At 51.0% G+C, this 23076-nt stretch overlaps 9 protein-coding genes across 9 annotated transcripts; 5 read left to right on the top strand and 4 right to left on the bottom strand.

Moving 5' to 3' along the window:
• Positions 1 to 3365: 3365 nt before the first annotated feature.
• On the top strand, positions 3366 to 4100 carry LRP88_06660 (uncharacterized protein; the record flags this gene model as incomplete). The annotated part of the gene is made up of 2 exons (XM_083243198.1): positions 3366 to 3645; positions 3700 to 4100. The coding sequence occupies 2 exons, from the start codon at positions 3366 to 3368 to the stop codon at positions 4098 to 4100; spliced, it is 681 nt and encodes a 226-aa protein (XP_083100422.1).
• A 505-nt stretch (positions 4101 to 4605) lies between these two features.
• On the top strand, positions 4606 to 5052 carry LRP88_06659 (uncharacterized protein; the record flags this gene model as incomplete). Its single annotated transcript, XM_083243197.1, has 1 exon — positions 4606 to 5052. One exon carries the CDS (start codon positions 4606 to 4608, stop codon positions 5050 to 5052), a length of 447 nt encoding a protein of 148 aa, XP_083100421.1.
• A 1188-nt stretch (positions 5053 to 6240) lies between these two features.
• On the top strand, positions 6241 to 6477 carry LRP88_06658 (uncharacterized protein; the record flags this gene model as incomplete). Its single annotated transcript, XM_083243196.1, has 1 exon — positions 6241 to 6477. The coding sequence occupies one exon, from the start codon at positions 6241 to 6243 to the stop codon at positions 6475 to 6477; it is 237 nt and encodes a 78-aa protein (XP_083100420.1).
• A 1263-nt stretch (positions 6478 to 7740) lies between these two features.
• LRP88_06657 (uncharacterized protein) lies at positions 7741 to 10062 on the bottom strand (the record flags this gene model as incomplete). Its single annotated transcript, XM_083243195.1, has 6 exons — positions 7741 to 8150; positions 8199 to 8388; positions 8445 to 9005; positions 9066 to 9466; positions 9532 to 9933; positions 9990 to 10062. 6 exons carry the CDS (start codon positions 10060 to 10062, stop codon positions 7741 to 7743), a joined length of 2037 nt encoding a protein of 678 aa, XP_083100419.1.
• Positions 10063 to 10665: 603 nt separating this feature from the next.
• LRP88_06656 (FAD dependent oxidoreductase) lies at positions 10666 to 12120 on the bottom strand (the record flags this gene model as incomplete). The annotated part of the gene is made up of 3 exons (XM_083243194.1): positions 10666 to 10984; positions 11033 to 11625; positions 11680 to 12120. The coding sequence occupies 3 exons, from the start codon at positions 12118 to 12120 to the stop codon at positions 10666 to 10668; spliced, it is 1353 nt and encodes a 450-aa protein (XP_083100418.1).
• A 1048-nt stretch (positions 12121 to 13168) lies between these two features.
• LRP88_06655 (major facilitator superfamily domain-containing protein) lies at positions 13169 to 14821 on the top strand (the record flags this gene model as incomplete). The annotated part of the gene is made up of 4 exons (XM_083243193.1): positions 13169 to 13383; positions 13434 to 13503; positions 13592 to 13663; positions 13718 to 14821. The coding sequence occupies 4 exons, from the start codon at positions 13169 to 13171 to the stop codon at positions 14819 to 14821; spliced, it is 1461 nt and encodes a 486-aa protein (XP_083100417.1).
• Positions 14822 to 17935: 3114 nt separating this feature from the next.
• Positions 17936 to 18418, top strand: LRP88_06654 (uncharacterized protein; the record flags this gene model as incomplete). Its single annotated transcript, XM_083243192.1, has 2 exons — positions 17936 to 18264; positions 18334 to 18418. 2 exons carry the CDS (start codon positions 17936 to 17938, stop codon positions 18416 to 18418), a joined length of 414 nt encoding a protein of 137 aa, XP_083100416.1.
• Positions 18419 to 19609: 1191 nt separating this feature from the next.
• LRP88_06653 (SET domain-containing protein) lies at positions 19610 to 20674 on the bottom strand (the record flags this gene model as incomplete). Its single annotated transcript, XM_083243191.1, has 1 exon — positions 19610 to 20674. One exon carries the CDS (start codon positions 20672 to 20674, stop codon positions 19610 to 19612), a length of 1065 nt encoding a protein of 354 aa, XP_083100415.1.
• Positions 20675 to 21658: 984 nt separating this feature from the next.
• LRP88_06652 (fungal specific transcription factor domain-containing protein) lies at positions 21659 to 22696 on the bottom strand (the record flags this gene model as incomplete). The annotated part of the gene is made up of 1 exon (XM_083243190.1): positions 21659 to 22696. The coding sequence occupies one exon, from the start codon at positions 22694 to 22696 to the stop codon at positions 21659 to 21661; it is 1038 nt and encodes a 345-aa protein (XP_083100414.1).
• Between the last annotated feature and the right edge of the window lie 380 nt (positions 22697 to 23076).

Raw genomic sequence — 23076 nt, 5'->3', positions numbered from 1 at the left:
AGGCCGATGCGAAGAGAGCTGGCCAGCGATGAATAGTCGTGAACAGCGAGCGTAGAAGATTCCAGAAAATGATTGCTGCCTGGAATTGCTGTACTTAAGAGGACAGGGAAAAACAGACAAGTGTTTGATGGCTGTTCGGGAAGTTGCCGGTTTGTTTGCTGGCATCTGTCATATGTGCGTGCACGTCACGGGACTGATTGCCTGCAGACTCCCGATGATTTCAGGGCCAAGTAATCCGTGTCAGACTCGAGGACACGGCTACGTGGCGAACTGTGAAAGGGGTGCATACTTTAAGTTGCCATAGAGAGGTTCGTTGAAGTCATTTGCACCAAATGAAACTTGGCAAACATCATGTTGTCGAAACCTTTCGGGAGCTGATATTCGGCATAGTAATTTGGTTTTGAGATAACTAATTTTAGTCTTAGCAAGTCAACTCTGGTATTTCTTTAGTCTATTGCCTGGGTAGTAGTTATGTCTTGAAACCTGCGAAAAATACCTACACCAGGAGAAATCTGGTTCTTCCAAAACGTAAGCGCTTTGTCCTTCTGCTGAGAGACTTTGTAACGTCTATCCAACCTACTGCTTAATCCTTGTTGATTGGAGAAATGTTTTGGAAATACGTTATAGTTCTAAGACCAGTTGTTAAATATCTGCCCTTCCTCATGTAGTGTTTTAATACAATTTTAACAACAATTGAGTTTAAATAGACCATGTCAGCCTATATAAATATAGACCGTAGTATCTAGGCAGGCAGGCAGGCATTTATTTGGTTATTGCAATTGGCCAAATATGATGCAGCTACCGCAGCCATAAGCGCCGAGAAACAATAACCAAACAATGCGACTGGAGAAAGCGCTTATAAATTTTATGTCTCGATCCCCAGCCTGATTTCGCTTCTTCTTTTTCATCCATTTGTTTTTACTATTCTCCTGCCTCTTACACGTTCTTGCTACGATGGTCTCTCCAGAGGTCGACTCTTCAGCATCCGACCCGTGTATTGCGTCCGACTATGCAGACTCGGACGTCGCCGGGATTGGGGTATGGCAATGGTAGCTCTGGGTCGCGACAGGAAAGTGGAATGGCCTGTACTACTATATATCATGGATACAGGTGCTGATATCCTTTGCCCTATCGTCACTTCTCACCATCGTAGCAATCCTAGCCGCATATGTTGCCTACGCGCTCCGACCTGACCGATATAGCTCACTTGACAAGGCCATCGTGGCTGGGTTTGGTCGCCGTTCAACCATCAGCGAGGGGACCCGAAGGCATCGCATAGTGACTTTTGAGTCCTTTATCAAATCTCTTTCCGACCAACAACTGTTCACCAGCCTGGCGCTCACAGTGGCGATATATCTACTTCGATACGGCGTCACAGGGCTTGACTTGAAGGTGTCTGCTTACTCGTACTGTATGGCTGTCAACATCGCTCTACTTTCTTGCGTAGTTCACCTGTCCGCCATGACTATTTTACGAGATCATTTTGAAACGTTCACCTGGATTCGGAATATACGAGTCGTCCTCATGCTCGTTACTATCAGCACTCTGTTACCGCAACTAGTTTTCACGCAAACTACCGACACAGCCGTCACATTACGATGCGCTGTCACCTCCACCGATGTAAGATTGAGCCTCGGATGGACTGACAAAGCATATGACCGAACAGTATTTTTGGCCACATTCGCGATAATGTTGGTTATCATCTGCAGCTATCTTCGTAGGCTTCTCGAACTCTACTCGCCATCATTCAGAGAGTCACCTGAGAGATGGGTCGCCAATGTGTTTCACGCCATCACTCAGTGGCCTTCAACCAATGACCAAGACAGATTCAACCAGGAAGCGGCTGTGTATAACGAGAGACAACGCTTGGAACTTCCGACATATGCAGGCATGATGCTACATATACAAGTACTGTACATCGTGAGCTCCGAGTGCCGCCGGTCATTCATTGTCGAAATCATCTGGCTTCTATTCTACACCACCTTTGCGTTGTGCCAGATCTTCTTTTATGTCTTTTGGGGCACGAGCGCTGGCGTCTCACATGTGAACTTTTCCTTGGGCTTTGGTCAGATTCTGCCACTGGTACTTCTGGGGCTCCCCTTTCTTTCAGCCCTGGAACTTTACTCCGGTGAGCAACTCGGTGAGACTTCTTTCCCTCGACTAATATGAAATAAAGAATGGGCAAACTACAATTCGGAAATCGAACGATCCATGGAGCTGCGAGATATAAGGACTCGCCCCAACACGTCGCAGTGTCTTGTCGCTGATTCCAGCGCTCTACCTATCAACACCCAAGACGGAAATTTGGGACTGTACGACTTGTGTTTCCAACATCAAAGGCGGACTGCCCTTGTTTACACCTGGCTCTATAGCCTCACAGTGGTGGTGATCATCGGAGCAATTGTGTTTTCTGGGGCCATCTGGAGCGCGAACGCAAAGGAGGATGACAAGGTCTACGTCTCCGTGGGGCACTCTTTGACTCTAACTTTCTTTTGCGGGCTCCTATTCAGCTTGACGTTTTCTGCAATCTCCTGGGTTCTCTGGGTTGGTCGGGGACGGTTTATGCGACCGCTTACAAGGTGATGCTCAGGATCGGGGTTTCATTTGAGGATCTAGTTGGAGAAGAATTACCCCGGGGCGTTTCCCCTTATACGAACTCGCCTTTTTTGTGAATGCCCTTTACATAGAGGGCGACTGGAGTGGAGAAGAGAATGAATTCGTTACAATAAACGTACCGTCTCTTATTAATTTGGCTCTGCCGAGAAAGGAAACTGCCGAGATACTGGCAAGCTTGTTAACACCACCATTCGCGTCAAGTACCGGATCAGGATTGCATTACGGAGGATCGACGCCCAAGGATGAGTCACCAAGAGACGTCGTCTAGCAATGGCAGGATGGGGCTGAGGTCAGGTCATAACTCAACATGAAACCAACCCTGCAATTTTGTCTGGGGCTGAATGGAAAACCTCGACTTTGGGAGCCGACTACCTTGTAAATCTGGAGCCGCCATACAAACCTCGGTAAGGCTAGACGAGAGAAGCTTCTCTACGGGGAGACACAATTTTAGCAGTGTGCTTACAACATTCATTTGAGAGAAAATTGTGCGCAAGTACCAACGTCTTGAAACAGCTCCAATCTAAAAATCTTGCGACGGATTCTTCAGCTGCAGAATCTGGTCCGTGGGTAGCTTTACGAACCGACTTGATGGACCGGGGTCAACCAACACTACACCCAAACACCCGAAGGATTAGGTCTAATCTCCAGATGTTTCAAGATGCCTAAATCGCATTTAAGCAGCTTCTTCCCAACTCTGAAATTTCTTCCCAGTTTCTTCATCTCTACTAATAATTCATACTCATTTCACCATGGTGTACAGCTCTCTTGTTCATGCTGCCGCTCATCTCGCGCGGCGAGTCGCCAGCTATGACGAGGAGCCATGGACCAAAGAGCAATGTGTGGGCCATCCAATCACACATGATGTTCACTATCCTAGCCAGGGAGCCACTGTTTATACGGGTGAACAGATTACTCTCTCGTGGCAGAGTGATTTCAACGTGACTGGGAAGCTCACTCAGAAGTGGAGCGCCGAGATCAGAGACTTTACCAACATGAGCTTCCCCGAGGCGTGGAGATACCAAATTTTCTGTAAGTGAAGAATGCCGGTCTTTCTACCGTATTGTGTCTCTGACCAAGTTTCAGCCAATGTGACATTCAACTACCCATCGGACGACTGGACGCTGTGGAACCGACAATGCGAAGAGTACTGGACCTTGATCGAACGCAACTGGACAATCCCTGAGGATCTGGACTTGAAGAGCGGCAAGTTTGCCGTGATTTTCAGAAACGAGACGAATCCAGCAAACAGGACATCCGTCATCAGCGACCTGTTCTTTATCGAAAACAACCAAACTTCGACGACGACAGCGCCTACGCAAACAATGACAGTCACCATCGCGACACCGGCGGCGACGAATACAGGTGCAGAGACTACTGAAAGTACACCGGCACCGACTAATGATGGGGGCCTCTCCTCGGGGGTGAAAACTGGCATCAGCGTCGGTGTTGCGGCGCTGACGACTTTGTTGCTGCTTGGTCTTTAGATGTTCTGGTGGCGTTTGGTGAACAAATGCCTGCTGCGTTGAACGTGATGTTGGAGGGATGGATTCTTTGTGGCTGTCCTGGCTGCCAGAACCCTTGCTGGTTATTGGGTAATTTCTTCTAGAGCTTTTCTTGGTGCAAAAATCAGTTTAGATATCCATGGCAAGCCTGAAGTGGACTTGAGACTACACTATTTCAAATGTTTAATACAACTCCACTGTACCCTGGACTCTTCATCTCTTCATTGTTATATGTTTGATGTTGAGAGGTAATTTCGTTCAATGATTGTATCCTATGTCCAGAATGAAATGTATCGTGATGTTTCTTGCTTAGAGCCGAGTGGGTTCTGAACTAAGAGAGCATGGAATGTTCACAACTCGAATACTTACAACCTAGATATAGCAAAGCTTTGAACAAAGGAGACCAGTTTCCTTGAAGCTGCATAAGAATGGGGGATCATTCTCGGTTTTTTATCACTTATAGCAAACAAACAACTCAAAACTCACCATGTCTCAAGCTACCTCGACACGAAGCGGCGAAAAGGCTCTGGCCCCAGTGGCCGGCGGACCCCTTGATGGCTGGGCTATCACTAACCCACATGGCTACATTATTGCTGGCTGGTCTTGCTCCCGGGCACTCAAGGACTTTGAGATAAAATATAGGATGCCCGACGATAAGAATCGACGGACCGAGGCCGATGATGCCAACTACCGTTGCCGCACCATCAATCCAAGCTTGGCCGACAACAGTCAGCGTTGCGGCGCTCGGTTCGACGTAGGCGTAGAGGCCTTGGATAAGGATGGGAAGGTGATTGCAACGGTTAAGATGATCACAGAGAGGGATGACCACTACTGGCGGTACTCGGAGGATTACCCAGGCTACAATCCTAATCTCACATGGAACCACCATTCGACTGATTGGTGCCGATATGATAAGATGAAGCAGAGAAGATAGCGTTCAACACAGCTACTGCTGTCTTTGATTAGGTAGTACCTGATTCCTAGCGGAGATAATTACTTTGGATGAATCCATATAGTTGAATCGAGTTTCCCCTTTGAAATGATCTGTTGACAACTTAATATTAGATCAAGAGATATCAGGCTCAACTGAAGCTGGTTATGGTTTATGTGTCGAGTTGATGAATTTACAACTTGTTGGATGACCCAAATAATATTCTAGAATAAATACCCTTGTAAGAGCCTTTCAGACAGGGCGTCCATACTTGTTCAGGGCATGACTCAATAAAGAGACGCACGATGGTCTTGACGGGAGACTTGTTGCCAGATCGATTAGGCGTCGATAGAGCTGACAAAATGGTCTTTGTGATTTGGCCAATAGAGATGGAATTTCCAAGGCGAGGAATGCATGAAACAAGGCATGTCGTGTCGCAGGCGTGCGTTCATTTCAGCCCTCCGAAAGTTACACTTGAACATCACCAAATAAAAAGACCCCAAAGAATCATGATTTTGTGTATCCTCTGGGCGATTATATGTAGCACCTGTTCGACTTGTTCTGCCGCTCTCCCTCCCTTGCTGCCCAGTTATTCACCCAGCTCGCAACGACGACGCGACAGGACAGCGGTCACAATCAGAGCCCACCCAAACAATCGTCCGACAGCTAAAAGCAATGGTCGAAGTCACAAACTTCATACAGTCGGGCCATAGCCAGTGGCGCTGCAAGAAGTGCAGGCGCCGAAACCGCATGTCGGCCGCTCACTGCCGGCACTGCAAGAGGAGCCGCAGACTTGGAACCAAGGCCCTCAATGACGCTGGGGTCGTTATTGGGAAACTGAGAATTGTTAATACTGTCGGTGATGAGTTTTGGGAGTATTTTGACATCATCACGGTTGTCGTTGAGGAGTGATAGGGTGTTGGTGATGGCCTCGTCAGTGATGGTGAGATGTCACGCCATGGGCTGGATCAGATACATGAGCCTGAAGAGATAGTGATATTGCGCGCAGTAGACTGTGAAGAATTGAATAAGGCACCAGAAATGCCTACTCTCTCTCAACTTTCCAGCATATAAAGCTCGTAGGCCTCACCGGGATGTATCTGCTTTTTCTCCGTCGTTAAGACAAGCCAAATTAACCAATCTCAACAACTACACATCCAACGAGAAAAGAGTACTTCCTCTACTAACAAAATGCCTACACTCACCAAGATCGTCCGCGACGACCACACCAAGTGGCGCTGCAAGTACTGCAAGCACATCAACGAGATGGCCGTCACGCACTGCACAAGGTGCCACAGGAAGCGCGGTATTGGCGCGCATGCCATCAACCAAGAAAACAGAATGATTGGGGAGCTGCAGATTACCAACACTGTTGGCGACGAGTTTTGGAAGTATGGAGACTACATTGAGGTCATCGAGGATAAGTAGGTGAAGGAGAGTCTTTGTAGCTAGATTCTCAGCTCGTGGGACGTGACATTGAGCAGTAGTAGGGACAATGAAGACACTTGAATAAATGCAGTTCCCCTATACATGTGTTCTGTGGCGCGTTTCTCTATCGGCATTCTTGGCACTCATTCCTTTCGTTCCATGTTCATCAACAAGATATTTAAAACAAGTAATAAAATATTGCTCAATAATGTTCACTTTACTTTCACATAAATAGAAGCAAAACAATGACATCAGGGTTGTAAACTATACCCTCAGCTGTCCGGGCCGGTCATATCCACTGGGCTTGCCAGACCATCGCCATGTTCAGCTCCTCACCGTGTACGGTATATCACATCCAATACGCAGGGACTTCATTCAGTGTTTATTAGCAAGGATTCTACCAGTTGTGGTGAGAAAACGCCCTGGTTTGCCTCATGCCCTGTGCATACGCATAGAGTCTAGCTCACCGGGTCTCCAGTGTCTGTTCTCGTGCAGATTCACCGTTGAGACCAATGCAAGTCAAGGTGGGCCGTGATATGTATTTATACACGGATTATGTGCACCCGTTAATGACCGAGGAAAGTTCTCTTTTTTGCTTTTGCGGATTAGACAAGGGATATCTGAGACATGTCACCTGAGCTTAGATTAGACACAGGGGCTTGGTCGTCGGGAGAGGACCCGATGGAATTTGGTGAGAGAGAGAAGGACAAAGCGCTGGCGAGGGAAAGGGGGGTAATGGAGCAAGTAATAGTTACCGACGGCTTGATATGGCACAGTATCAATCGCCATTTATAAGTCCGGATCGTCGGACATTACGGGCCATGGAACTTGGAGTGAGACGCGATGCGCGTTTTTAAGGTGGACATACAGAGAAAAAAAAAACACTGGACGCGCAGTTTGTAGACGTAATGCTTTGTTGAGATCTGTGCATTTCCAGGGGGCGGTGTTGTCTTGCTGAGGCGGATTTGAAGGTGTCATGCAAGAGTCTGCTCGAAGAAGATAGCGACTTACCCTGGGCCATAATGCTTGTAGTAAGTGCAAATGGCGTACAAGAAAGTCACTTGCAACAAGCATCTACCACGAGCAGACTACTAAACAGAATTCAGACCAAAGCCTTGATCGTCTGCATATACTTGTCTCGCTGGCCACTATCTTGACTACTATGCTGTTAAAAAGCAAAAATCCTACCTCATGATCGTGATACTACTCGTAAACATATAGAACATGTGCAAAGAATAATACCATCAACGCTCGAGGGCGCTTCTAGCCAGGAAAGCCTGGGCCCAGACCCTCAGCGTACGTGCTGGAGAGGTTGCTCCAGTCAATGTCCCACCACAACTGATCGGATATCAGCTCATAGAACCCGACATCTCCGAAACTCGGCTGTAGCTCCCATGGATCTGTGATGGTGGCATCAGGATCCATCATTGGCTGGTCTGCCTGAGATGACACCTCCTTGACCATGGCCTCGACGTCTGTCAGGAGAGACTCGTGGTCTTTGGCAGAAGGGTTGCCACTTCGTGCCATGTCTTCTAGTATAACCCGGGAGTCGGTGTAAAGTCGTGCATCGGCTTCGGACTTTGGTCCCCGAGGGTCGATCGACGGGATGTTGGAAAGTGAGAGGATGGCCAGGGCCGAAAACGTATGAATAGAATCCCAATAACCGTACTTAGCTGCCCATTGAGTTAGCTTGAGTTCAGAGAATATGGGGACAGTCTCACCAATCTTGCTGTTTGTCGAGAGATCGAGAAGAATAATGCAGTTGTTCCTGGCTGCTTCGAGACACTGTATCTTGATGGCTTGTATCTGGTCGCTGGCAGTTGTCATGCTTTGGGTCGGTTTGCCTAAACGTTCTTGCATGATACCGGATAGCTCTTGAAGGAAGAATGGGCGCAGCAAGACGGTAAAGCACTGGGACCAGTGAGTATTTGCACGTAAACGTGACAGACGTTGGCGAGAAAACATACCTGGTGATATCGCAGATACAGAGACGCAAGGCCTCTAGCACACGGCAAGCTGAACATGGTTTGGCAAGTATCAAACCGAAGAGCCATGTGGCCAGGCAAGCCTTCCTTCCAATTCTGCAAGAGGTCTAGGCAAGGCTGTATAGCGTTGAGAATGGAGTGATAGTCAGGGGTTCGCAGCAACCCGGTCACAGTGTCCCACACCCTGCGCTTGATCTCACAGAGTTGGATCTGGGCAGCCAGGATGGCAGGATCAAAGAACTGATCCATGTCTTCAGACATCAGACCAGCAGATGAGGGAAGGGAAACTGCTTGTGGAATCGTCCACTGCGTGGGGGTTAAGCCGAGTTCGGTGGCCACCATTCTGTCCATGCAGTATGACGTCCACCAGAGTCTTCTCATGTGTTCGCTCGTAACCCGCTGATGGTTTCTGGTCTGATTTGCTGCATCTTTTGACTGGTATGGTTGTGCCTTGTCGAGATGTAGCAGCTTTGCCAGCGTGATGCTCTGGCTGGCGTAGAGAAAGGCGGTTTTCCGTCGGTTTAGGGAGTAACAGTAAAACGCCTATTCCCGGAGAGTTAGTCTATCTTCTCGCGCCCCTATTAGCCTCGATGTACGACGCACCATGAGATTCAAAGCTTCAATATCCTCCAGAATCGGTTCCTCAGAAGATATCTTGAACAAGAGCACTGCTTGCTCAAAGAGATCCGATCCAGGTGGTAGTAGTGTCAGCGTTCGAGAGCTGTCTGCTCCCTGAGATCCTGAACCAGACCTCGGCCGCTCCGCTTCGGACGAATTGGAAGCTTCGCTGTATACAAACGTCTGAGCCAGAGCCAGAACGACAGAAACCCGGCAGAACCAGTTCCTGTCGCCAGACTGGCTGATGGGATGAGAGTAGGTCAGAGACAACCGCTCTCGGAAGTCTCTGCGGAGGAACCAGTGATAGTCGCAGAAAATATCTTCGAAAATGTCGAGGAGGCGTAAAGCATAGGGTTTGGGTGGTAGTTTGACTGAAACCTCGGGTTCTGGGATGCGCAGAGATGAGCAAGATATCCAGACAGCAAGAGACTCGAGGTTTCATCCCACTCACGGTGAAAGTCGGATTTCAGACGCAGATAGGTGTAACCGCTCTCATTGCCAGTCCCCAGCGGCTGGCACATGTCGGACTGAACAAAGGGATGCAACGACGAGGATAGGTCCTTGAGCTTCTGGATGAAGCGCTCGGCGCTGCAGTCTTCTCTAAGGTGACTCCTCGCGGCCCGGTTGTCGCTGACAGGTGAAAAGTCGGTCGTCTCATGTCGGTCGGAGGTGAAGAAGCTGGACTGGGTGTCGGCAGAGGAGGAGAACTCGGCGGCGCTGGCGCTCGACTGACGGTTGAGACTCGCCTCACCCTCAATCTCGCGCAGGTAGCTCTCCGGGACGGCGATGAACTTTTCTTTCTTTGGATATATGCATTCTCGGTTACGCAGGGTGCAGCGGCTGCAAGGAGTTCCTGTGGAGGTTTGAGCGAACTGGGTCAAAGTGAGCTATCATGAACATCGAACATACCGCCGCTGCACTTTAGCTTTTGGGCGTGGCATGCCGTGCAGGCCACAGCATTGCGGCCCTTGAACTTGCCCATTGCGACCCCATGTTATTGCAACCCAAGCGCTGCGAAAGTACCCGGTCAACGGCTGGAAGGCATGGGTTGGTGTTGTTGCTGGAACATTTCTCTTACCAACGAGGCCTTCACCGCAAATCCTTGAGGGGAGACACGAGATTGTAAAAGATTCGAGGCGTGCGGAGACGCCGTTTGGCGAGAGAAGCAGGGGTTTGTTTGGTTTGGAATAGGCTCAGAGCTAGTGACGTAGGACAAGGCCTCTTTTTTGGCAACTTCTCTCACTCTGTTACGGGATTTTATCGAGACCAAACTTGGAGTAGGTACTGTACATGGAGAGCACCTGAAGGAAGCAATCAATGTGGAGCAGAGGCAACACTGCCACGAGTCGTGTTGGGGAGAAAACAGAGCCTCCAGAGCGAGACAACAACGCTAACGCTGGAGACGGGTACAATAGCGTGGGCACGAAGATCCGTTGGAGCGGATTTGGTGCTTATTGGGTCATTCTCTGTGGATCTATCGCGAGCTCGGTCATGTGACTGATCCCTGCGTTCTCGGGTTGCATTTCCTGCTTGCCATCCATTTCATTTCTATACAACTAGGGGGTGTATCTAGACTCTTCTATCCTCACAGACGACTCCGGCTCCACGTCCAGGGAAGCTTTCCCGCGCCAGGGGCGTTTCTCCCCTTCCAGCCCGTCAACTCGGAGAGGTCTCGGAGGGGGAACGGGTGAGGGTCCTGGAAGTTGGCGGGGACCTTGCCGAAGCGCCAGCTCCAGAGGTCCGTCCACTCTTTGGCCAGCTTGCCCTCGAGCATGTCGGCCACGTACTTGCCGATGACGGGGAGGAACTTGAAGCCGTGGTTGGATCCCGCTGTGGCGATGTAGAGGTTCTTGGTTGAGGGGTAGGGGCAGATGCGGAAGTTGAGATCTTTGGCCATGCCGTCCCTGGAGATGATTAGTCGAGGATGATGAATTGGGTTGAGAGATGCTTACCAGCAGAGTCGGGTCGTGACGAATGGTCGGTCGGCCAGTTCGGGAATCATCTCGCGCACAAACTGCCTGATCTCATCCTCCAACTCCTTAGGGCATCCATCATCTGGATAGTCGCCGACAGAGTGCAGGATAGATGCACCAGGTACATCATGGTTCTTGTAGTTGGTCACAAGTCTCACACTGCAGAGCTTGATAAGGCCGTTCTCGTCGGGAGGAAAGATGATGCCTATCTCGTCAGCAATCAACCCAGCAAAGTCAAACAACCCAAACTCACCCTGCTCAAAATCATCGATGATGGGAATGTCCTTGTACTTCTCAACCTCGTGAGGCTCAAGCTGAATGACACAGATTGCCGAAGTCTGCGCCACCACGTCCGTGTTTGCGCCGTCGACCAGGGCGGGCAGGCTTGCTCCAGCTGCCACGACAACCATGTCGGCTTGATGGAGCTGGCCATTGGCGGCCACGGCACCCCTGCATGTCCCGTCCCGGTCGTACAGCAACTTCTTAATGTGGCCTGCATCACCCGTGATGTACCTGGCGCCCTTTGCCTGGGCAGCTTGCGCCATTCGGAGGAGGGCCTGGCCTGAGGGGACCTGGTGGCAAAGATGATCAGTATGCTATTCTATGGCTCTGAGAAATAAACTCACCCATCCAGCTTGAGGACTATGCAAGTTGGTCCAGCCCGGAAACTCTCCGCTCAAGGCTGGCCACTTCTGCCTCATCTGCTCAGCCGTCAAGTACTCGACGCCAGGGCGGTTAGTCCTCCGCGCCAGGTCTTTGGCGTTCTCGAGCCACCCGTTGGTAGCCTCATGGCCGCCCATGACCCATCCCGTCTCCTTGTAGAGACCCTTGAATAGGGATCTGGGGTCCTTCCAGACGCCCAGGGTCTCAAGGCCAAGCTTGGCGTATAGAGGGTTGGGGTAGTCGGCGCGGATGACCTTGTTCAGGTCCGTCGCGGCAGAGTCTCTGGAGGGCGGCTCGAAACGGTCGACCACGGTGACCTGGTCAAAGCCTCTCTCGGCCAGATGGTAGGCGGTTGAGGTTCCAAAGACACCTCCGCCGATGATGAGGACTGATGGTTTGCTCATGGCTGTGAACTGAGACTTGAAGGGTATGGTGATGATGGGTGAGGATGGTGTTGCTTGATGGCTCTAGTCTATTGACTCTAGTAGTTTATTTATATTCGTCAACCGGTAACTCTTCAAGCAATGTGATCGGCTGTGACAACTCTCCAGCCGATGCAGTAATTCCTCTTCTCTCTTTCTGTTTGCCGTCTCGCTTCCTTCACCGGTCATGGTGTTTCCTCCCCGCAAACAGATTGTTGTTCCCCCAAGCAAGATAACCGCTCGGACACATGACGAGATAGCGCGTCAAGCACCCAATCACCTCGCCACCACTTTCACCGGTTTCAAGCACGTAAAACACCGCGTGGCTAAACGTGGGCATATCCGCGGAAGAGGCGGACCTGAAAGGGTCTGTTCGGCTCAGCTAGCGCAAGCGGCCGAAGCAAGCAAGCCCTCGAAAATCAGTCGGGCACCACCCCCCGGATGGGCTCTAGTGTCCTTCTCCTTGCTGATCAACCGGCTCAGCTTGCATTAGCGGCCGATTCCACGCTAGGGCTTGTCGTTCGGCCTGACGCGCATTAGCGGCCGGTTCCAGAAAGTTGCAGGGATGGACCCCCTTCGGTTCTCTTCAGCCGAGCCTCGCGAGAAGCCTCAGTTTCTTAGTCTAAGAGCCAAGTTGTGGTCCGCGACTCATGGTAGTGTTTCTTCGCTTCGACAGACTTCGGCTAGATATCTTTAGCGGCCGACAACACCGCCATCATCATGACTGACTCCTTCGTTATCATGGTTTCCCCGCAATCTCATCCTGGCTTGTCCTGCCTGTCATCTAGGGTTCCCCGCGAAAGAGATCGTACACGCTTGACTCGACCTGGTCGTGTGCTATCTTGGATTGGTCTCTATCTGGCAAGGGCATGGCTATTTGATAGCTTGGATTATCTTGCTGGTGTGGTGTTGAAGGTTGTATATAAGGGGTGGTTCATCAGTTTGACTTGCGGTTCGAGAGTGTTGAAGCACAGAGCTTCGTGCCAACTTGATTCTGATTCAAATTCTTCTGATACTGCAATCTTCAACAATGGGTTCAGACGTAAAGACGAAGGCGCCTTCTTCAGAGGACCATGGCCTCGGCAAGGTGGTGTCGTTTGTCGAGGAGAACAGCCAGATGCCCGAGATTCTCAGAAGCCTTTCTGAAGAGGAATTCAAGACTCTCGAGAAGAAGCTCCTCCGAAAGGTTGACCTGAGGTTGCTCCCAACTATGATTCTTATTTATATCATGAACTATCTCGATAGGTATGTCTCACAAACCAGACGTTGACGTTCTCCACCAACAATGGATTTAGAAATGCGATTGGAGCAGCTCGACTGGGTGGACTGGAAGAAGACTTAAACTTGGGTCCAAACGAATTTCAGGTATGTTTCCTTTGTACTGATGGAAACTATTTCTGACTGGCTGAAGACCTGTGTTTCCATTCTCTTTGTTGGTTATATCCTCATGCAGGTGCCTTCCAACATGCTTCTCAACAAGATTGGAAAACCTGCCATGTACCTGACCGGATGCATGGTTGTCTGGGTAAGAAACTCCCCAAAACTTAAATATGTAGACTTCAACTAACACCAATTATAGGGAATCCTCTGTGCTTGCAGTGGAGCTGCTCAGAACTTTGCCGGTCTCCTCGTCACTCGATTCCTCCTCGGCTTCGTCGAAGCAGCCTTCTACCCCGGTGCCCTGGCTACTCTGAGCGCCTGGTACGTCCGAAGCGAGCTCGGTGTTCGGACCGGCATCTTTTACTGTGGATCCTTGATCTCGGGAGCCTTCTCGGGCCTGATCGCGGCTGCTATAATGGACAACCTAGATGGCGCCCATGGACTTCTCGCTTGGCGTTGGGTTTTCATCATTGAAGGCTCTGCAACTGTCGTCATCTCTGCCTTTGCATTCTTTGTGCTCCCAGATTTTCCTGCGAACACAAAGTGGCTTACAGAGCAAGAACGAGCTCTTGCCATGTGGAGAATGGAGAAAGATGCTGCTGGCGAGGAAGACTGGACTGAAGGATCCAAACAGCCTCTTTTTGAAGGTTTCAAGCTCCTTATCAAAGATCCCAAGAACTGGATCCTTGTCGTGGTCGTGTACGGAGCAGCCAGCGCCATCGCCATCAACAGCTTCTTCCCCACCGTGGTCAAGAGTATGGGCAAGGATCGCAACACGACCCTGCTTCTCACGGCTCCACCATATCTGTTTGCCTGTATTGTCTGCGCCCTCGTGTCTTGGAGTGCGGATCGAACTCGCGAGAGGTACTGGCACACGGTCATTCCCATCTCTTGCGCGCTGGCGGGTTTCATCATCTCGGCTGCTACTTCTGGTATCGGACCTCGATATTTTGGAGCCATGATTATGCTTCCGGGCATCTACACGGGTTTCAATATGGCCATGGTATGGACTGCCAACACCATCTTCCGCCCCGTATCCAAGCGAGCTGCGGCTGTGGCTTTCAACAACGCCATGGCCACCATCTGCAGTATTTACGGGTCCTACCTCTACCCAAACAATGCCGGGCCTCGATTCGTCTTGGCGTTTAGTGTCAACGGTGCCATGGCGGTTGTTGCAATTATTGCTGCTACTGTTCTCCACTTTTATCTCAAGCGTGAGAACAAGAGGCTTGAGGAGAAGGAGAGGGAGGAAGAGGCTGCTGGGCGTGGTGTTGTTGGCAGTGGATTCCGATACCTCACTTAAGGGGTTGGAAGTTGCCAATCTGGTTCTAACTCGTCATTGGACGATTGAGGATCTATCAACTGGCGTGTTTAAGCGTATTGTATTACCGATCTGTCACTGAAAGCTTTAATGCCAATACGTGACCTACATAGCTACTCGCAGACATATTCAACACGTGACAGCTTTGTATCAAAGCAGACAACAAGATGGATCCATGGACTCATTAGCGTCGCATTGACTATTCCTTCCGCTTCCCCGATTGCTAATAGGTCTCTGCATATCGCTCAGACCTCTTGCTGGTGGGTTTAATGGGTCTACAAAAACTGGGAACAACCAGAGCACCATGAGAATGTCAGCGGGGACTCCGCATGAAACTGCTGACGGTTTCAAGATGAAAACCGGTTTATCCGTGGCTATTATGCCCAGTTCTGTCCAAGCGGGATCACACCTGTAGTCTATATGGGGTGTGTGCAACCGTCTGCGGGAATAGCAACGGCCTCAATTGTCGTAGAGCTGCAAGCTAAAGAAGGCGCAGAAGAAGGTTATGGAGGAACTAACTCTGCCCAGCCGGCTCCCCCGCGAGAAGAGGTTCCTTGCTTTGTTTAATTGGCCGGTTTGACTTGCATGAAGCCACCCTCCATCACCATCCCGTGTTTAATCAGCACATGGTGGCTTGCAACCTCGTCGTCATCCCTCTGTATCTCACACGTCTTTTCGCAGCGGGACAAAACTACTCATCGACACGATCTGCAGCATGTATCAACTACCGCTCTGTAAAAAAGCATGCGAGGAGAGAAAAACGTGTCGCCTATTCCCGCCCGCTTGTTGCAGCTTACGCTTGCTCCAGACCGGTGTGGAGAGCCCTCATTTCACAGGTTGCTTTTTCCCCCCGTGGCACTGAGACGGCCCTAAATTGCCGCGCCACTCCAGAGAGTGTTCTTCTCCCGTGTGTTCAGTACGTGGATCAGTGGGAATTAGCGGCTCACATGCTCTCAGAGACATGCAAGAAATAATTGGTGCCTGGGTTGCAGTTGCGTGGGCAGGGATGGACGATTGAAAGCAAGCACTGTAGAGTCGTACTATGTGGATCTTAATGTTTTGCTTGCTTGTTCAGCAGGTCAGGGTCATGGGCTGTAGTTCAGATTCAGTTTGATCGAGATCTGGGCAAGACAGATAAGACACTCGTATGAGTCGTTTCCCACGCTCGACTACTATCAGATATCAGGTTGATAGCATCTTTATTTCTCAGTGGCATCATCATCAAGTGGAGGACCCGAGATGCAACCATTCGGCGGATTCTGCGTGGGTTACCGATCCATTGTTCCGGGTGCATTAGCGCCGTCAACGGCTTCTCACTTCTTTGCCACGCTCGACCCTGAATCCCTGAGATGAGATGGGGGGAGTGGAGGTGAGGGGAAAACAGCGGCTCCGCTAGGATCCCTCTTGTCGCCTCGTTGTCTCTTGTTCACCGCTGTGTAACAGTTCCCGGTTCGATTCCCGGTGTTTTTTCTCTCTCGTAGGTGCTCTTGTGGGGAAGAGGAGGAGACCACTCGCCCACCCCTGCTTAAAAAGGATTGCTCAGAGTTTCGGGCAACGCCGGGACGAGAAAAGAGATAAGAGGCGACAGAGGGGAGCAGAGTCAACAGCATGTGGTTTGTTTGGCAGTGAAACTCTGTGGTGCCTCCTCGTGTGTTTCCCACGCCGCGATTAGCGTTGATATCTCGCTGAGGGGATAATTGTCTCTAAGAGTCACACCCAGCCACCTCACACGCCAACCCACTTTTGCCAAGCGATTCTGTTGCAAGTGACCTTAAGAGAGGCTCTAACTCGCTCGGCTCTCAGACCGTCGACTGAGTTATTCACGGTAGGCGCGGGTATGTATGCTGACATGGCGGTATCAAACTCCAATGAAGCCGCTGATGCCCAAGCAAAGAAGTCACTCAGTGATGCGGCTACGGCACTCGCTTCAGCTTTACTTGACATGAGTAAAAGGGTCCAAATAGAGTCAGCCATCGCGGGGAAAGAGGGGCCGAAGCCCGGATTCTCGGGATCAGGAATGTGACAAGAAGCGATATGACAAGGCGCTTCTATCTTGTACCGCTGATGTCATCTCGCGCAGCTCTTTTACCGTGCCGTGGGGCCCTGCCCTTTTCTGCTGGAACTGCACGTCAGCAGACACACACACACCCCGGATTTCCCAGACCTGGGATGGGAGGAGATATCGGTACTGTAGTCTGGACTAGAGTCCCAAGCTAAGCCGAGGTAGGGGTCCTTTTTCTAGATCGACAGAGGAACCACGTCGTCGTCTCGGCAGTGGGACGTCCATGGACCGGATAGTCGTGAACCGGCGGGCTTTTTCGCTCGCTTCATTCTTTTCTTGTCGATCCGCCACACACAGCCGGGTCGTGGCCGAGCTGAATGGCGCCATTATTCACGGAGAGTCCCAGCCGATCAAGCGAGAGAAAAGAGAAAAGAGACAACTCTCAAGACATGGGGGTTTCAGCCAGCAGTACCTACCGTACCATGTGCCGTGATTCTAGCGGTTCTAGAAGCCCTCAGACAGGCCACCCCCTCTGTAATGTTGCGGTACTTGCGCTGTCTGTCTGTCTGGTCGGTGAGCAATTGCGCTTTCGGATTGCCCCGTGCCCATCAATGAATGCAAACACACAAAGTGAAGCCCTGCTCTTTTTTTTCCTGTGACCGCTCTTGGAGGGGGACCTTGTTTATTCTTAGCGGAGCTCCCGAAAAAGGCGGCGCTAACTTTTGGACCTTGGCCTTGTTGTCTCTTTTCTCTTCTCAGCTTCCCTCTCTCTTCCCCCCCCGGTCTCCACTGACTGGGCTGGGGAAGAGAGTCGTATCTAAGGAATCGCCTCCCGCAGGGCATTAAACGTTTCATTCCCCTCGATCAGTGGTTTTTTTTTTTTCTTGTTCCTTATATTATACCGACGTTTTCTTTCCCTGCATATCGGAATATCAAGTGCTGATATCCGACCTGCCGAATCCCCACGACACATCAGCACATCAACGACACCCCTTGAAATACCACCTGGTCTTCTTCACCCCGTTTCACTTTCCAGTAAGTTGTGAGATTTCTCAGCAATCGGCAAATCTAATTACCAAACAGAGCCATCTCCCATGCCCGCCCACAGAAGCCGCTTCGAGCCCGAGTACGACGCCCAGTCTGCCGAGAGCCTACTGGTCCTTGTCCAGCACCTAGACATCGCCTCCAGTACCATGGCGGCCAAGGAGCCCGCCTCCACCGAGCAAGCAAAGACCCTCGTTAACGACATTGGAGAGTACCTGATCCAGGCTGCCCAGGCCTGGGCCCAGCTTACCGACGCTCTGGTCGAGAGCCGGCAGATCCACCAGGCCGTGCTGGACGCCCACGAGCAGGCCAGGACCCAGAACCACCTGTCGGATCTGTCGACGGTGGTGTCGATGGATGTGGATCTCTCCAAGCTTAGGTATGTGACTGTCGACGATTAAGACCCGACAACTCCCTCATGGCAGCATCCATCTGACAACATCAACAGTAAAATCCGAGACTTGACGGCCCAGTTCTCTCAAGACGTCCATCACGTTTGGCGGAATGGCTCCGGGCGCGGAGGAAGTTCGTGACAGTGAGTGGTTTATACGTTTCATCTCTTTTCCATGTCGGTTGGTTCATTGTCGAGCGATTCCATAGTAAATGATATCCTACCCATGCATACGTTCAACGCTGTTGCTAGTTCCAAGTATATACACATTCGCTTGAAGCAGAACCCCCCTGGCCTGTCATTGTGGTGAACCCTGCTAGGCTGATGCCGTACTGCCGCGTCGATGTGACATCTCATATAGATCCAGGTCGTCGATTACATGGTGCCGACTGGGGTCTCTCGTTTGTGCCTGTTCAGCTCCACATAGTCACAGATAATCGACATTGTAATGTGATGCAATAGAGTCGACGCCAAGGTCACTGTACTTGAGTCGTGATCGTTTATGAAGCATGCTTGCCTGTGTTTACGGCCGATCCATCAAAGTGATAGTCATGGTCTTGGGCCAAGTATCACTTCCAGCTCTCAATGGTCGCGTCACGTCCAGCAGAGTTGTCCTAGTGTTGTAGAGTTTATTCTTCCAGCCTGATCCACATCATTCATACAAGTTATTTCAGCCACCGCCATAACCCGGGCGGAACAAAATCACTTCTTTTCCAGCAATTGCTCGCTTTCACTGCCCAAACCCTGTTCATAACAACCGAGCGGTACACGGTGCTCATGTCGTCAGGTCCAACGCCAAGCTCCACGGTCCTCGACATCGTGGTCGTAGGGTCGCCATCGTGAGATTGTATCTCGTAAACAGGGAAGATGTTTATCTGGCCAAGTTAGATCTACCGCCCAATGGAAACGATGGCATTTTCGGAACGCTTACCTTCAAAAGTTTGCACCGTTGCAAATTGTTCATGTTATCGAGCTCAACTCCAGACTCCGCAGTCCTCGACATCGCGGCCGTAGACTTGAAGGTCGTTGTGAGAGTGTGTCCCATGAACAGGGAAGATGTCGATAATGTCTATCAGGCCAAGTTAGATCTATCGCCCAATAGATACGATGGCATTTTCAGAACGCTTGCCTTCAAAAATTTGCACCGTTGCAGGTTGTCCATTCTGTCAAATTCGACACCAAACTCCGCAGTCCTCGACATTGTGGTCGTAAACTTGAAGGGGGTATCGTCGAGAGGTTGTATACCGTAAGCAGGAAAGATGTTGACAATGCCTGTTTGAGTAGGTTAGATATACCACTTGATGGAAAGGACGATATTTCCAGAAAGCTTACCTTAAGAGGTTGCATTCTTCAGGTACTCAGCCATCCGAGCCACCCGAATGTTGCAGATCTCCTCGTTGACCATGTTGTCAGACTCATCCGGCTCTCCGAAGATGAGCAATGCAACATCCAGCTTCTTCAGCCAGGTATCCTGCTTCAAGACGCGGGTGGCAATTCTAACGTTGCGCTCCGACTGCAAGCAGTTCGCCAGACCATGAATGTTGGGGCTGAGGTTGCGAATCACGACGGCAGCGACCTTTTCCTGTTCGGCGATGGCCATGTGCAGAATGTTGTAGACGAACTGGCTTGTGATGGGGAGGTTCTTGTTCTCGGCTGTTTTCTTCAAGACGGGGTCGCAGATGAGAGGACGCTCAGAAGTGTCGATTTTACCATTGCGAAGAGCACCGAAGGCAAGGTAGTCAAGTGCCTTCATGAAGGTTCGACGCATGTCGCTCAGCTGCGAAGCGGCAGGGCCGAGCATGCAACACTCGCAACGGCACTCGAACCACAGCTGGTCGTGTCGCTCGAGTCTGGTCTTGCTGACGAGCCCGGGTTGGTAGCAAAAGGTGATCTCCTCGCCAGCCTCAATATCCATGAGGGCTGTTCTCTTCAGGTAAGCATCGTTCTCGAGGTCAGTGTGGGGAACAGCCGAGTTGGGCTGGCACGAGTGATTGAACCGCGACTGGACGAGGTAGAAGCCAAGGCCTTTGTTGTCGACGTTGAACGAGTTCTGCATAAGCCAAGCTGTGAACGAGGTGAAGAAACGACCGCCGTTGTCACGGGCCATTCCGGCCATTTCTTTCTGGAGAGGCGTCAGATGGAAGAATATCTCCCTGAGAGCGTCCTCATTGAGGTCCTCGAACTTGTTGATCACCAACAAGGGCAGTTCGACCATGATCAATTCTCCCTTCTTGATGGGTCTCGTGGCATAGGCTCCCCAGCCCTTGCCATCCGTCGCCTCTTTCAGCACGAAGGCAGCATTCGGGGGCAGAGGGATAAGAGGGTAGGCTAGAAGGGTATTAGAATCAAAGACGGCGAAGAAGAAGAGATACTCACGGTGATCGGGTTCAGTCGACATGACTGTTTCTATCTCAGCGGAGGAGGTCGAGTGTTTTTGGAGGATGTGAGAAAAATGAAGTCGGACCAGGTAAACACAGAGAAGAGGGGAAGAAATAGAAGCGTTGACACGACGATTTTATTGATTTTCTCTGACAGTGCTGGCAGTGCTAGAGAACTGCCAGGAGCAGCTAGAGGCTGGCGAGATGCTCTGCCGGCCCAGTCAAAGGCCTCCCACCCTGGCTTTATTAGAAGGATAAGTTGCACGTTTGAAATTAAATTCAGACCTGGAGCTCATGGGAGTCAGACGAATTAACTAATTCCATCTTTTCTCATTGATGTTTGAAGGTGAGCTGGTTGAGTATCAACAGCAGCTCATCTAGCCCACGGTCTCCCTGTTCGCCCACAGTCTTGATCCGATGCCACTTTAACCCAAGCTCTCCTTCGAGGACATTCAAGTGAATATCGTCACATAGATCACAGAAGGACTTCTCCGCTGATCCTTAAATCAAACTGGCAACTCCTCTGCTCGGCATCTCGCAGAATCACTGGAGACACAACGGTTGGTACAGCTACTGGCTTTGACACCTCGTCGGCTGGTAGCTCCCGAAATCAAACCATAACTGGATGCATCAGACGTAGATCTTGTCACTGAGGCCACTGGAACCACCAGCGAAACCGACGTCATGTTCGATGCTCTACAACAAACAGTCCTGTTGTGGGTCACAAATTGGCCCCCCGAGCCATCCAGAGCGCACATATAGCTCTGAAGTGACAGCCCAAAGGCTGCCACACGACAACAGGGCGTGCTTGTGCGCCGAACACCAGCCGGTCTGAGGGCGTGTGGCAAACCTTCCAGCGCTCGGCCATGTGAAGGAGCCAGCAAGGCCGGCCACTACAGCTTGAATTTTAATCAGTTGGCTGCCAAGAGTAGACTACAACACACATCACTAGTTGTCTGTTATTGATAAGAAAGCAAGGTAAGACTGCTGTTTGTCGAGGATATCTAGTTGGACGTGCCAGCAAATGAGAAGGTATCTGCATTGCCCATTTGGTGATCTTGTGGAAAACAGAGCAAGTCCTGCCAATGAAAGACCCCGTCCGGCTGAGGACTATGTGGCTCTTCAAATAACTGGTCAAGCATGTCTGTAGCCTTTTTAGCATCGAAGGATCCCTGCGCGCTCTGCCTGAGCCAAATCTGGTGTGATCGCTTCAAGGCTGTCTCGATCCTGGCAACAGTGGCTGCGTCTTGATCATCACGGGCGGGCGAAGATTCCGTAGCCGTTCGTGACATGTAAGCGATCAATACTGCTGTTGCCATGAGAAAGGGATGGGCTAGAGTCGACGTAAAGATGTATCTTGCGGCGTGGACTATCCCACCAGGCTGCCCTTCGGTATAGATCAGGTCTTGAAACTCGAGCAGCTGCAGGGCTGAGTCGATGCATGTCTGACGCGATGTGGCCGTGTCGGAATCATGAGGAACCTCCATTTGAGTAACCCGCGAGCTTGCCAACAAAGCAGGACTCGGCACCAGGTCGCGCCAGGTGAGGTAGACCAAGCATTGCAGGTACATTGCCGTGGTGCCGAGCCTGCACATGACACGGTGGGCAGGCTCGCCCAAGCAATCAATGAGCGTTGTAAACTTCAGGCTGGAATCGATCGAGCCATACGCATCTCTGAGGTGCCTCTCGATAGTTTTGGGATCGAGCCCGGGATATTCGGTCCCTCCGGTTGAGACAGTCCAATCGGCAATCTTTCCCATTATCAAGGCCATGTCATGCCTTGACAGGACAAAAAGGGTCATGGTCACCTCGGCGGCTGGCCGAGCAGGAGGGAGCTTTGTCATGGCCTCGCTCAAATCGGCATCCACAAGATGGCGAGGTCGTTGAGTATCCCATTGCCCATCCTTGATCATCCGGGGCATGCCCATCTGCAGCGACAGGACTATATCCGCGCTGTACAAGACTGACCACGTACGCCTTCGCATCTCGCCGTGGAAGACGCCGACAGCAGGGAAAAGCGAGGGGTCTCGGTGATAGCCCATCCGGAGTGCGAGGCGCAGGATCACCCCAAACAAGAGCCAGTTCCCGGTCTAGGAATCCAAACAGCTTGAATGCTCGATCATGAAGTAGTGTAGCAGCGTTTCAATGAGATACATCCCTCCGTTTTGATAACCCCCTAGAAGTAAGCACTGCACCACCTGCTCTAGGAACGCGGGACGGGCTCGCGCATCTGGATCCAACTCTGGGTCGGCTTCAACACAGTCACCCTCGGTTGCGAGGATTCGTTGACGCAGGGAGCTCAAGCATATGATGCTGAAAAGCAGGCCAATCCAAAAGATAGGGGGTTCATCGGGAGAATGCCAAAAACCCTGGTACTGCCCGAAAAATGGATTAGCGCAGGAAACAAATTCTATTTCGAGGA

This window comes from Fusarium phalaenopsidis (genome assembly GCF_050370095.1).
Source record: "Fusarium phalaenopsidis strain FUZ10S chromosome Unknown contig_32298, whole genome shotgun sequence".
Lineage (NCBI taxonomy): Eukaryota > Fungi > Ascomycota > Sordariomycetes > Hypocreales > Nectriaceae > Fusarium > Fusarium phalaenopsidis.
This window is presented reverse-complemented; position numbering and strand designations above follow the sequence as displayed.